At 37.7% G+C, this 15,047-nt stretch overlaps 1 protein-coding gene across 15 annotated transcripts in view; it reads right to left on the reverse strand.

Moving 5' to 3' along the window:
• Nucleotides 1-15,047, reverse strand: part of EIF4G3 (eukaryotic translation initiation factor 4 gamma 3) — a 340,922-nt gene that overhangs the window by 128,078 nt on the left and 197,797 nt on the right. For all 15 annotated transcript variants that reach the window (XM_065929977.1, XM_065929979.1, XM_065929983.1 and 12 more), the window contains 2 exons: nt 12,128-12,225; nt 10,077-10,199 (listed from right to left, as the gene is read on the reverse strand). In XM_065929977.1, the coding sequence (XP_065786049.1) occupies nt 10,077-10,199; nt 12,128-12,225 (221 nt within the window). The remainder of the gene's footprint in view (nt 1-10,076; nt 10,200-12,127; nt 12,226-15,047) is intronic.

The following is a 15,047-nucleotide window of genomic DNA, read 5'->3' on the forward strand; positions in this document are numbered from 1 at the left end:
GGGAGAGAAGTCAGATACCAAAAGACAAACACTGTCTGATATCACTTATTGGTGGACTCTAAAACTACAACAAACTAGTGAATATAACAAAAAAAGCAGCAGACCCACAGATATAAAGAACAAACTAATGGTTATCAGTTGCGGGGGAAGGGCAATACAGGGGTGGAGAAGTGGGAGGTACAAACTACTGGGCCTCAAGGCTGTGCTGTCAACACAGGAAAATAGCCAAGATTTTATAATAACGGTTAATGGAAAAGAAAACTTTAAGAGTTATATAAAAATTTTAAGATCAGATTTGATAATTTAAAAAATAAATAAAATTTCTTTGTCTTGACATAACCTACATTGTTTCTGCCACAAAAGATGCCACCTTTATTAACTATCTATTTTAAACTTGTATACGATAGGATGCTTAAGTACAGAAGTAATTGTAGATAGGAGACCAATAGCTATGGCCCAGGGTTCACATGCCTACTTTCATATTTCTAATGAGATAAGAACTTTTCATATTTTAAAGTTAGTGAAATTTTAAAAGAACAATATTTCATGACATATGAAAATTACAGGAAACTTACGAAGTTTTATTGGAACTGCCATTCATTTACATATTCGCTACAGTTGCTTTCATGATACAATGGCACAGTTGAGAAGTGGTGAAAGACAGTTGGCTGCAAAACCAAAAAATATGTACTAACTGGCCCTTAACAGAAAAAGGTTGCTGACTCCTATTGTAATTCAGAGAGAAAGAGACTCCAAATAGTTATAGAAATATAACCAAGGTGCTGATTTAATTTATTATCATAAGAGGTTATTTAAATGCTTCACATTTCATCATTTATGTGTAACTGATTCTTCAAAGTCCCATTCAAAGACTTTAAAGTTAGCATTGTAATAAATACCTAATGTGTTAAACATATACAAAGGCTTCCCTGGTGGCTCAGATGGTAAAGTATCTGCCTCCAATGTGGGAGACCAGGTTTGATCCCTGGGTTGGGAAGATTCCCCTGGAGAAGGGAATGGCAACCCATTCCAGTAATCTTGCCTGGAGAATTCCATGAACAGAGGAGCCTGGAGGGCTCTATGGTCTATGGGGTCGCAAAGAGTCGGACAAGACTGAGCTACTAACACTCTCTCTTTAGAATAGCTAAAGAAAAGGTATTAACTAGTCACAGACATATCCAAATGCTGGGGATAAACAAGTACTGACCATAACCGACAAACATTATGAAGATTAGAACGGAAAAAAATAAACGGCACCAAAACATGCTTCTTTGCTAAGTGAGAGAGAATCAATTCTCTTTCTAAGAATTCACTCTTAGAAAGCTGTGTGTATGTGCATGTGGGAACTCAACATGTTGTTTGGTTTTTCCCCTGGCATCTATTACATAGAAAACATTGAGAACCCACGGGGGATAAAACAGAAACATCCTTAGCTTCTACAGCTTATGATTCTTTCAAGAGAAGTACATTAAAGAATAAAACCTATATACACACACACACACACACATACACAGAGGAACAACATTCAACCATAAAAAAAAGAAATCTGCCCTTTGCAATAGCATGAATGGACCTTAAGGTCCATACTAAGTGAAATAAGTAAGACAGAGAAAAACACACAGTATGATCTACCTTGAACGCAAAATTAAAAAATAAAAGTAAACGAAAAAGAGAATAGATTGATGGGGGATAGGCTGGGGAAAGGTACAAACTTCCCGTTATATTTTATAATCCATGGAATGCAATAAACAGCAATGGCAATTATACATAATAATATCATATTACATTTTTGAAAGTTGCAAAGTGAGTTGATCTTAAAAGGTCTCATGGATAAAAAACTGTTCTTTTAACTATGTATGGTGGTGACAGTTGTTAACTAGACTTACTGTGATCATTTTACAAACCATACAAATATCATTATGCTGTACATCTAAAACTAATGTAATGTGATATGCCAATTATACCTCAATTAAAAAATAAAACGAACAATCAGGCAAGAAGAGGCAAGGAGATGAGTAAAAAAGTTACTGTTGTTTATAGAGATTGAAGTGGTTTAGAGAATAACAGTAGCAGTGGAGATGGTGAAAATTAGCCACACAGGACTTGCTGATAAAATGGTTGTGGAATATGAAACCAAAACTGAAAGATGACTTCTAGGCTTACTGTCTGAGCAACTAGCACAGACTATGGTATAATTTACACACACAAAAATCCAGGGAAGCTTTTGTAAATAAACAGGTGACCTAAATATGTGACTCAAAAGAGTATAAAATAATAACAGAACTATGAAACAAACTGAAAAATGTATGTCCAGATTAAAAGCATTCAGACTGATGAAAACTTTTTTTAAACACTAACCTGATAAAACAATATACATCTGCAACAGAGAGAACTGCTTCCTTAAAGGTGTCAGGAATGCTGAAGGAAACTCAGACCCTCAATGTAAAAGCTGTCAGGCTTAACAAGAGGGCGTGCGTGCTAAGTCACTTCAGTCATGTCCGACTCTTCGCCACCCTATAGACTGTGGCCCGTCAGGCTCCTCTGCTCATGGGACTCTCCAGGCAGGAATACTGCAGTGGGTTGCCATGCCCCCCCGCCATCCTGCCAGGGGATCTTCCTGACCTAGGGATCGAACCTGCATCTTTTAAGTCTCCTGCATTGGCAGGCAGGTTCTTTACTGTTAGCACCACATGGGAAGCCCTAACAAGAGAGTTAAGGGGGCTAAGTGAACAACAAAAACTTTTAAAATGAAGAATAATGTTGATAAAATTCACTGTAAAATAGTAAAATAAATTAAAAGCTACAGTATGTAAGACAGTATAGTAACTGTATTAAAGCAGACCAATGGAGGGAATTCTTTTGGCAGTCCAGCGGTTAGGATGCAGCACCAGCAATGCCCAGGGCAGGTTCAATCCTTTGTTGGGGAACTATGATCCCGCAAGTTGCAGGTCACAGCCAAAAACAAAAACAAGAACAGACCAGAAGACTAAGGTCCGAAGGAGACCCAGGAATATATGATAATTTAGTAAATAATGAAAACATCTAAAAACAAAGAGTCAGTGAAGAACTATTCAATAAATAATGAAACAAAGAGACGAACTATTTGATTAAAAAAAGGAGAATGAGAAGAAGAAAAAAGTAGGCCCAAAATATTGTATTCATCAAAATAAATTCCACGTCAATCAAAGATAAAGGTAAAATAACCAAACTTAAATACTGCTCCTTTTATTATCTTTGGTGGCAAAATCTTTCAAAGTTTGAGCCTCAAATCATCAGTTACTTATTAAAAACCAGAAACCTGTGAACAGATGGGGGAGGGAAGGAAGGCTCAAGAGGGAGGAGATATATTTATGATTACCGCTGAATCGCACTGTTGTTCAGAAAAAAGCAACACAACACTGTAAAGCAACTTTCCTCCAATTAACAAACAAATTAAAAACTTACAAAGAGATGAAAAAAGATTTTTAACTTCTATGTAACAGAAGGCATCATTAAAGTTAAAACACAATCATCAAACTAGAAAAAAAACTACATATGCCAAAGGGATTTCTTTAACATTTAAAGAATGCTTATATATAAGAGAAAAATCATCACTCCAAAAGAAATGTGTACAAAAGACATGAACATAAAATTCATACATACACAAATAACCAATGAACATGAAAAAATTTAACTCCACAAATCAATAAATAAAAATTAAATGAGGTATTATTTCGAAATCTAGCAATAAGTCAACAATGTAAGGAAATGGATATTCTCTTACATTGCTATTAGGAGATTACCTGGAACATTTCTGGAGGCTATAATCCCAAAGTAAAGTTGTTCATCATAGCATAGTTATTATTAGTCACAAACAGGAAAGAATATGAATACACATCAATTAAATAAACTAGGGCACATCCAAACAAGGAAATACCATGTAGCCATTAAGAATTATAATACCTATAATCAAGCAAGAATATTCTGCATGATCGCTGAAAACACAGTACTTCTACAATATCACAGGGACTTCCCTGGCAGACAGTGTTTAAGATGCAACACTTTCACTGCCATGAGCTTGGGTCTGATCCCTGGTCAGGTAACTAATATCCCACAAAACGAGTATCTGACCAGCCAAAAAGAAAAAGTCATGAATAAACCCAAATATATTCAATGATATGTAGGTAGGCAGAGATACACACACATACACACTCACTCTGAAAGATGTCTGAAAGGATATTCAACCAAAAGTTAACAGCTAACTCTTTGGTAATAAAATTAATGGTAACAATGTCTTCCTTTACTACTCCTTTCTAATGAAGATTTGTAATTTGTATACATACAAAACAAAATCACTGTAATTTTGAAAATACATTATTAGTAGTAGACAAAAGATTAAACTTGATCGTTTTCTGAGATCTCTAATAACACTTCTTGTGATCCCCTACTAAACATCATAGTTACTGCATGACCATGAGATGCAATGCAACCGCTCAATGTCTGGTAATAAGTGGCAAAGGACAGGAATTTTCCTACATATGTAGAAATTCAAGGTACATTTTCTTTATAACCAAGATTCAGATTTAGTATATCTGGTGTAAAGTCATACCACTCTTAATAACAAAGGCTTTCACAAAATTTGGTGAAGCCCTATGAAGAAATACAGTTCAAGAAAAATTAAAGAATCATGTAAAATAAAATTTGGGCCTCACTGGTGGCTCAGATAATAAAAGAGTCTGCCTGCAAGGCAGTAGGCTGGGGTTTGATCCCTGAGTCGGGAGGATTCCCTGGAAAGCAAATGGCAACCCACTACAGTATTCTTGTCTGGAGAATTTCATGGACAGAGGAGCCTGGTGGGCTGCAGTCCACAGGGTCGCAAAGAGGCGTACATGAGGGCAGAACTGAGCACACACTGTCCATGTAACTGAAAAATACTCTTTTTAAGCCGAAGGAGGTGACTAATGAGAAATTATTAAAGATGAAGAATGACGTGGTTTAATTCAATAATCAGGATCTTTACTGTACTCATCATACTTCAGTATTCTTGCCTGAAAAATCCTATGGACAGAGGAGCTTGGCGGGCTCAAGTCCAAAGGGGCTGCAAAGAGTCAGACACAACTGAGCACCTGTACTGTACCATACCACACCATACCTGAGATGACAAAACGACATTTTAAAAATTAAGAGTGGATTTGTTGACATTATATAGGTATCTTCAAATTCTTTATGCAAGAACTTACCCACTTAGTGTACTTACAAAATGAATGTTATTATCTAAACATTAGAAACTAATTTTGGTTAACTGTTATTGCTAAGACTATAAAAATGAATTTATTAACAAATGGCCAGATGACTTCCAGGTATCTCTTCAAAAGACTGAATAACCTACTGACTTTGCTAATTTTCCCAAAAGACAGGAGAGGCTAATATGTGCCAGCAATAAATAATCTTTTATCAACCCCAACACTCTATGACACAGACCTCTCCCCCAAGTAATATCTGTGCTTCATTTTAAGAGTACTGCTTATTAATAAAACAACAAGAAAGGAAAAGAACAAAAGGGAGTAGGGAGAGGAAACAAAGTATATAGTTCATTTTAAAATTTTAAGTGATTTTAATCCACCACCCCTTTGGAAGGAGACAATTCTGGAACACTTGCCTATTCACTCAGCCCTCAGTATCCATGGGAGACTGGTTCTAGGACAGCCTGTGGATAACAAAATCCTCAGACGCATGAAAGCGTGTAGTATTTGCATTTAACCTCCCATATACTGGGTTGGCCAAAAAGTTTGTTTGGGTTTTTCTGCCTGGAAAAATTCAAAACAAATTTTCTTGGCCAACACAATACTTTAAATCATCTCTATATTACTTAAATACTTGACAGTGCATGGTAATTTCACCTTCTGCTTTTTGGAACTTTCTGCAATTTTTTTCTGAATATTTTTGATCCCTGGTTGTTTGAATCTGCAGGTGAAGAGCCTGTGGATAGGGAGGGCTGACTGTACAACACTATGAATTTATTTCTACTTTACAGGGTCCAAAGCAACTTTCAGGAAGTAGCACATTTCTTAATATGAAAATGTTCCTTGTGCCTCACTGCTACCAGCAAAGGATACAGCTGGGAGACTCTGAAGGACTGATTACTTAGTATAATCCCTCATTTTGCAGATGAAAAAATAGGCAGTTAAAGGACTTAACATTCTGACCCAAAGTCATAAATCTCAATGGCAGAGTGGAGACCAGCATCAGGGACTCTATGACTCTATGACATCCATCTAGGATCGTCTGAATGGGCACATGGATACAAGAAATACATGTGAGATGTAAGATCTGAAGGAGTTATTCCACAGATCATTTTAAAACTTGGGAAGCAGGAATATTTAAATTCAATCTACTCTTCAGGACAAAACCAGAAGCAACAAAAACCTGTTTCTCCTTTCCATTCTCCACCTCCAACACAGTTTCTCTCAATTAACTCCTCTTAGCTTGCTAGCTTGCCAAAATCAAACTCATTATCCCCATATTCAAAACCTATGTCTATTCCATGTTATATTTTACTATAAACCCCAGTATCTAAGCTTTAAGAATCACCCCTGATTCTTCCCTCTTTCTAACACCCAGGGGAACCATGAAACGTGTTTACCTGAACCATACTGGCTTATGCCTGGTGTCCCAGCAAAAAGATTCACAGTATCCCCATTCATTTCTAAAACTGCCCAAATTTAGATGATAATTTATACAGTCACCATTTTTATAATCCTTACTTTCTTAGTAACCAGTTGCTGAATATTACTCTAACTGACTTCCTCTCGTTCAACTGACTTTCTAATTTATCATCAGAAATTATAATAGTCTCCCTTCACTCAATTTCCCATCATCATGTGCCTTTTTGCATATAGAGCCACTCTGCTAATATACCCTTCTCTCTCTTTCCATTTTGTGAATACCAATCTGGGAACTCAGACCAAGTGGCATTTCTGCTGTGAAGCCTTCAAGACACTTCCAGTCACCCTCTGTGCCTCCTGAAATAACAATGACTGCAATGCTAATAACATAGGCATAGAGCAGACTCGGGGACACATGGGGCACAGGAGAGGGTGGATGAATGGAGAGCGTAGCATGGACACATACACTACCACGTGTAAAAGAGAAAGCCAGCGGGAATCAGCGGTATGACTCAGGAACTCAAACCGGGACTCTGACAGCCTAGAGGGGTGGGGGTGGGGGTGGGGTAGATTCAAGAGGGAAGGGACATGTGCATGCCTATCACTGACTCATGTTGATGAATGACAGAAACCAACATAATTCTGTAAAGCAGTTATACTTCAATTAAAAAAAAGTAACATAAAATTTGTTGAATGTTCATTATGTTCTGAGCTTAAGCAATTTTAAGTATTTACTTAATACTTGTAATAACTCGATGAGGCTTTAATTCCCTCATTTTTGAAAATGTGGAGCTAAAGTTTTAGAAGAATAAGTAATTTGGCTAAAGTTACAAAATCAAGCTATGGAACCAGGGCTTGAAGCCACGTATACGTGATTCTAACCCAAAGCCCCTGCCCTGTGCTATTTCACCTGTACCAACCAGCACCAATGGATTTCTCTGACCCAACATATTTGAGTTTGTGCTGTAACTATGACCCACTTGTCACCTTTGTGCTTTAATACTTCTCAGTATATCCTTCATAGGAGGATCGATCAAGTATCAGCAAGTATCCTCTATTTACCTTAAAGAGACTGGGATGACCTCAATCATAGCAAAAGGGCTTTGCTATTCACAACACATGCAACTGTAACTCAAAGCAGATACTCCATAAGGCAATACAGTGTTTGCTATTCAGTCATAAAGTCTGAAACAGGTTGTCTCATCTGCAATCTAACTAACTAGAAAGTGATTCAGGATCTATTTAGAAATAGGCCATGGCCACAAACAAGCAGTTTTAGGCAAAATCTAAAGGGTTTATTTCAGTGGCATAGTGCTATTTATTAGTAGAACTGGGTTGTCATTTAAAACTTGCAGATTATTTACAGAGATTTCTAGCTTCTTTTGAAACTGTAGGTCAACATTTTTACATGCTGTAACAACGAGGCATTAATGACTGCTTCCCTTAACTGGGGATTATCCCTTCTTACTCTCTGGGTATCACTCTATGAATTCCTAAAAAATGAAGGCAAGTGTCAGTTGCCATCATCACGCTTGTGCTCTTGCTGTTCTTAAGAGGAAAATGAAACATTTCTAGTACATATGTCTCTTAACAGGTTATTTATCCATTCCATGAGTTTCATGCATTTGGAAAGGCAGCAGATTGGTAAGTGTGTATTTAAATGCAAACTAATAAAGTAATGCTTCAAATAAATAAAAATGATGCTTCATGATGATTTACACCTCAGGAAGAACTACCGACATTAGAATAATTGACTGATGATCTTTATCAACTAAAAGTGTACATTCAGTGGGCTTTATGATTATCCAAACACATACATTTATATTCAGGCCTGGAATCCCTGGAGAATGATAAAGGATGCCCATGACTAAGGACAGAGAGATAACCAGCAGAGGGTAGGATCAAGCTCCGTAAAACTAAAGAAAAACAAACCAACCTCACAGGGAATTAAAATGTAGAAATACACGCTCTAGTTGAGAATTTAAACTAAATAGTTTGACAACAATATTTTAATTAAGGTTGGAAAATACATACCAAAATTGAATTGCCCCTATGAATTAATCCTAAATTTTTGCGATAGGATGCTCCTACCTAACAGAGCACATAAAGTAGATTAATTTAAATGTGCAAATGTTGCTTGTTCCACATTCATATCCAGGGACAAGACTGAGTATAAGCTCTGTTCAGTCACTCCAGATTTGGAATATCCCTGGGGAAATAACAGAGTATAGTAAAAGGTTCTATTAACAATCATCACAATTCCTAGGTGGTTACACATTTTACTTTGCTAGATGATGGAAGATAAAAGTCAGCCAGACAGTATCATCGTTTCCAAGTAAAACATGTTACACAAATTCTCACGTTTGAGGCTTATTCAAAAGTCACATATTTTCAAGGGGCTCTAAATTTAAACATCTATTTGTGGGCTCAATTTTTAAAGAACTATTTTTAACCTATACAGTACTACTAAAATCTTGTCACTGGGAAGTGCCTTATATTTGATCATCCACATCACTTGTGTTTGTAAACTGGGCTCTAAGGAGTACCTCACCATTCAGCCTCACCACAAGAGGGAGAAGCAAGCAGATCCCCAGACCTTAAGAACGTTGGTTATGTCTGTTCTACATGCTGAGTATTCACACTTTAGATATTGTGAAAATTTGAAATCACTCTTCTCCTTGGAATGGTTTAGCCTAGTTTAAGATAACTAATGATGAAATCAAAATTCTGTCAAACTTGGGGGAGGGGGGATTCATTCTCTGTTATAGTCTACTAAACCCCAGCTCCTCCTGGAATGCCTTGATGTTTAAAAGCAGGAAAGTGAGCTCTTAGAAGATCACTGATAACCACATTCTGCAACAGGAACAAACAAGTGTTTGACAGAACTTACTAAAAACCTTTGTAAATAATTAAAGAAGACACCCTCCACTCAAGCTCATTTATGTAGGACTTAAAAGTAAGAGGTATACCTGTAAGACATTTAAATATGCTCTGAAAAAACACAGGCAATCATCTCAAACAAAACTGTTCAGTGAAGAAGTTTAAATTTTCTAATTTAATGCTTGTATTATCATAGTGTGTAGCATTTAATTCCTAAGACTCCATATTGAAAATATAAAATGCTCATTTAGCAATGAGGTTTCCATGGGAACGCAGCTCCTTTTGGTGCCAGGCAATAATTAGGAAGAGGGGCCACAGCTATGCTCTGAGTGTGCAGACAATGCAAAGAAATGCTACCAATAAAAATTTGGAAGTTATAACAGTTTACAAAGAGAAACAAACATGTCTGTTTAAAAATCAGTTAGATATTCGAGGCTATGAGACAACTGATGGAAAGGAAAAAAGTACAGTCAAGTGGCTACAGAAGAAAGAGTTCAGTAGAGGTTAGTGACAGATACACACCATCACCCACCACGGCATGCTCTGTCTTACCTGAGGAGGAGTGGGTGTGGAAGTGGGTCTCCCTATAGGTGGAGTAGGATTTCGGCTGCCACCTCCAGACATGATCTCCTCTGTTATGTCTTTACCTCCCTGGTTTGGATCCCGAATTCTTATCTATAAGGTTATAAATTAAGATGGCATATTTACAGATGGGTGTCTACACAGTAGATTTATAGGAATATGATGTATAAAGCTGCAAACTGGGAAACCTGTCAAACATCAAAGTTGATAATTACCACATCTGACTTGATTTCAATCACAGAACCACAGGGTGTCATTCAAAGGAATTTAGGCCATTCGCGGTGACTAGAACTAAAGTAGCACAACAAGCTAGCATGAAACCTAGTTGGGTGAATTTCTAGGTCTAAAGACAAACTATTAACATTTATCTTTTAAGCAATGCCAAACTGATTTTATTTATAATGCTTAACGTAAGACAAAGTTCATCAAATAGTTGTAAAATACGGGAGTTACTCTCTAAAGTTTTAAAGGCCTAAATGGTTCTCTAGCAAAGTGAAAAATATTCATATCCTAGGGCAAAGAAATAGAGGTTTATGTTGCAGATAACCTTATATATGTATGTAAAGATGCTCAATGCAATGCTGTTTTTTTCCAGCAAAGACACAGAAAAATCTTAAAGGCTGATCAAAAACATGGTAGTTAAAACTTTATATTACATCCTTACAATTAAATAACAAACAGCAGTAGAAAAAATGAGACTGCTCTACACATACTAATATAAAGTGACTGTCAAGATGTGTTGGTAAATGAAAAGATACAAGATACAGAACAATGTGGATGGTATTTCTGTAATTTTTTGAGGGCCTATGTTTACAGACAACAGTGGAGAAGGTACTATATGAAGATAGAAGACCTGGGTCTAGGCCTTTTGTTCTGGGACAATGCTGAGACATAAAACCCTCCTCTGCTTGTCAATAAACCCAGAGCCTAGCAAGCTATCCGAGGCTTCTTCAAAATTTCAAAGAACTCACTAATAAAACCACCTGAACCTGGAAGCTTTCTGGGGAAGAGATTTAAGATTTCTACTATCAGTTATAGAATCTTGTTTCTATTATAGTTTTATGTATTATTTTTCAATCTATTTGTTCTCCCTTCTTCTTCAGTAACATATATTAACACTGTCTTCTGTTTTCATTGTTTTTTAAAATTAACTCTTCTGTGTTCTAAGAATGTTCAAGTCCAACATTTACCATGCTGTTTCAACATTTCCAAAGCATAGTTTTTCACCTGTAGTGTCCAGATGCATGTTGTTTATTATGACATGTGCACAAACAATTCGTGTCTGATAAAAAAAAACCCGAACCTAATTAGTTTTTATTAAATGAGTAATTTTAAGATGTCACTCACATCTATTTTATCTGTGTGAATATGAGACTCTTATAAGTATCACTCATTTTTTTGTGTTCTGATGTTTTAAAAGATTGCAAGCCACTTTTCTATAAAATATTCTGCAGTGCATAGTTCATATTACTGTACCCTAATTCCCTTGGGCCTGACTGAATGAACAGAGGCAAAGCTTCTGTTAAATTTATTAAAAACAATTACAACACATTTTCTAAATTCTGCTTTCTTTCTTAAATCCGCTCCATCAGAAAGATTTTCCTCATTGTCCTTAGTACTCTATTTTCTCTTGTGCTATTTTTCCCCTGTCAATTCATATTTGAATATACAGCTGATTAGGGCTAAGGTTAAAAGACAATATGGATGTGAAAACTCAGCTCAAATTCCTCTCACTTAGTAAGACCTTAGAAGGCTAAACCTTCCCCGTTCTAGAGCTGGATGGCAGTCAGCATAGCTAGCTTAGCGCATGTTGATAACTGATATTAAGCACAGGGTACCTGCAACACCTCGTACAGGCTCATACAAGTCCTCCAGGTGCAGTGGTGAGGATATAAGGGAGGAACAAAAATTACCCTCATTTGTGAACTGAGATGAGTAATTATTACAGCTGTAGGTAAACTTACTTGATAGAAAATGGACATTCAATTTTAAAATGAGAAAAACTAATAAACATTTCTTACTGTTTTTTTCTCTCTCTTGGCTGGAGGGGGCTGCTGCTGCGTAGGCACTATGATAGGTGCTGACTGGTACACTGGCTGACTTGGGTAAAAAGGCGTTCCTGAAGAATTAGAAAACAATGAAAGAAATCATTCAGTTACTTTGTCAACCACTATAAGACTGGTAATGACACTGTGAATCTAGACAATTAGTTTTAAAAATGTAAAAAAAAACAAGCATCCTTCTCACTTATCTCATTCCACCAGCTCACCCCTTCCAGCTACTGAAGTGGTTAAAGAATGATTCCCAAACACTCATAATCATATGTCTTTTTTTCAGCATCCACTAGAAAAAGGCAATTAAATAACCAACTCCTGCAAACTGACACCAGAATTACTGCTTAAAAAAAAAAATCTACTCTCGGAGCTCACTGCCTCCAAACGTGATTTTCAAACAAAGGTTTGTGTAAATATGTTCTGCATGTGGGTTTTGTCAGGGGCTGGATAATACATCTCACCATTTTGTAGGCTGGGGAGATCTAATTCTTCTCTCTACTTGCGGAGAACCACTGCCACAGGGAGCCATCATAAAGGCTTGAAGAATGCCCTATTGTTGGGGCTATAGAAGGCAGATAAAAAGCAGCCTAAAGACAAAGTCCAGATACTTCAGTATCCAGGGCTTCCCTTAGAGCTCAGCTGGTAAAGAATCCACCTGCAATGTGGGAGACCTGGGTTCAATCCCTGGGCTGGGAAGATCCCCTGGAGAAGGGAAAGACTACCCACGCCAGTGTTCTGGCCTGGAGAATTCCGTGGACTCTACAGTCCATGGGGTCACAGACAGTCTGACACAACTGGGCAACTTTCACTTTCACTAAGTATCCAGGTTCCACCTTTCTAACCACATTTTCTACCACTCTCAAACCCCAACCTTTGCTTCAGGGACAACCTATTCCTATCCCTTGAGTACATCAATCTCCTCAACATTGTGGCTCAGAGCGGGTAAAGCATCTGACTGTAATGCAGGAAGGAGACCTGGGTTCGATCACTGGGTCGGGAAGATTCCCTGGAGAAGGAAATGGCAACCCACTCCAATATTTTTGCCTGGAAAATCCCGTGGATGGAGAAGTCTGGTAGGCTACAGTCTATGGGATCGCAGAGTCAGACACAACTGAGCGACTTCACTGTCATGAGTACACTGGCCTTCTGCCTGAAATTAACTTCTTCCAACCACCCACCTCAATGAATCCTTTTTAGCTTTCAAAACTTTTTTTTTTTTTTTTTTTTTAATTTTTTATTTTTCAGTGGGTTTTGTCATACATTGATATGAATCAGCCATAGAGTTACACGAATTCCCCATCCCGGTCTCCCATCCCACCACCCTCTCCACCCGATTCCTCTGAATCTTCCCAGCCCAACAGGCCCGAGCACTTGACTCATGCCTCTCACCTGGGCTGGTGGTCTGTTTCACCACAGATAATATACATGCTGTTCTTTCGAAACATCCCACCCTCCCCTTCTCCCACAGAGTTCAAAAGTCTGTTCTGTACTTCTGCGTCTCTTCTTCTGCCCTGCATATAGGGCCATCGTTACCATCTTTCTAAATTCCGTATATATGTGTTAGTATACTGTAATGTTCTTTATGTTTCTGAATCACCTCACTCTGTATAATGGGCTCCAGTTTCATCCATCTCATTAGAACTGATTCAAATGAATTCTTTTTAACGGCTGAGTAATATTCCATGGTGTATATGTACCACAGCTTCCTTATCCATTCATCTGCTGATGGGCATCTAGGTTGCTTCCATGTCCTGGCTATTATAAACAGTGCTGCGATGAACATTGGGGTGCACGTGTCTCTTTCAGATCTGGATTTCTCAGTGTGTATGCCCAGAAGTGGTATTGCTGGGTCATATGGCAGTTCTATTTCCAGTTTTTTAAGAAATCTCCACACTGTTTTCCATAATGGCTGTACTAGTTGCATTCCCACCAACAGTGTAAGAGGGTTCCCTTTTCTCCACACCCTCTCCAGCATTTATTGCTTGTAGACTTTTGTCAAAACTTTGACTATTATTAAATTGCTACTGAACCAGAGTACTTATAGTAGAGATGGTAAGAAGGGGTCAGATACTGGATATTTTTGAAGACAGAGCCTACAGACTTGCTAATGGTTGAGATGAGAGTATGACAGAAAGAACTGTCAAGGAAAATCCTCAAGGTCTTTTGTTTGAGCAAATAGAAGAGTGAGGTTCTATTTATTGTGTGATTTATTTACTGGGATGAGGAAAAGTAAGACTTTAGGGAAGAAAAACCAAGAGTTCAATTCAGGACATGAAAAGTTTTTAGATTCTTATCAGACTTTCAAACCAAGATATATACAAAAAGAGGCTCAAATCTGGATGGAGCCAGAGAATAGGTATCCATTTTGGAATTAGACTACATGGACAATATTTAAACCATGACACTGGGTAACCCAGGAAATGAGTACAAACAGAAAAGAAGCCCAAGGACTAAACTTTGAAGCACTTTATGTTATTTATTTTTTAAAGTAGTGCCTTTTTCTTTTTTTGGCTGTGTTACATGCCTTGTGGGATCTTAGTTCCCTGATCAGGGATTGAACCTGGGCCCATGGCAGTGAAAGTACAGAGTCCTCACCACTGAACCATCGCGGAAAGTACAGAGTCCTCACCACTGAACCATCGCGAAATTACCAAGTCACTTTATGTTGATTAGAGGCCAAAGATATAAAGAAAATCTGGCAAAGGAAGTGAAACAGAAAACCAAGGCAGCGGCTGAAGTGAAGAAAACCATCTAAGAATAGGCAGAGTGCTGAACTATGTCAAATGGTACTGGGATGTCAGGTAAGGTTTAGCATAATGAAATTCACTGGTGACCTTGACGAAAGCTGTTTAGACTGGGGTGAAGTGTGCATCCTCATTAGGGTGGG

The sequence above is a fragment of the Muntiacus reevesi genome, chromosome 3 (assembly GCF_963930625.1).
Source record: "Muntiacus reevesi chromosome 3, mMunRee1.1, whole genome shotgun sequence".
Classification (NCBI taxonomy): domain Eukaryota; kingdom Metazoa; phylum Chordata; class Mammalia; order Artiodactyla; family Cervidae; genus Muntiacus; species Muntiacus reevesi.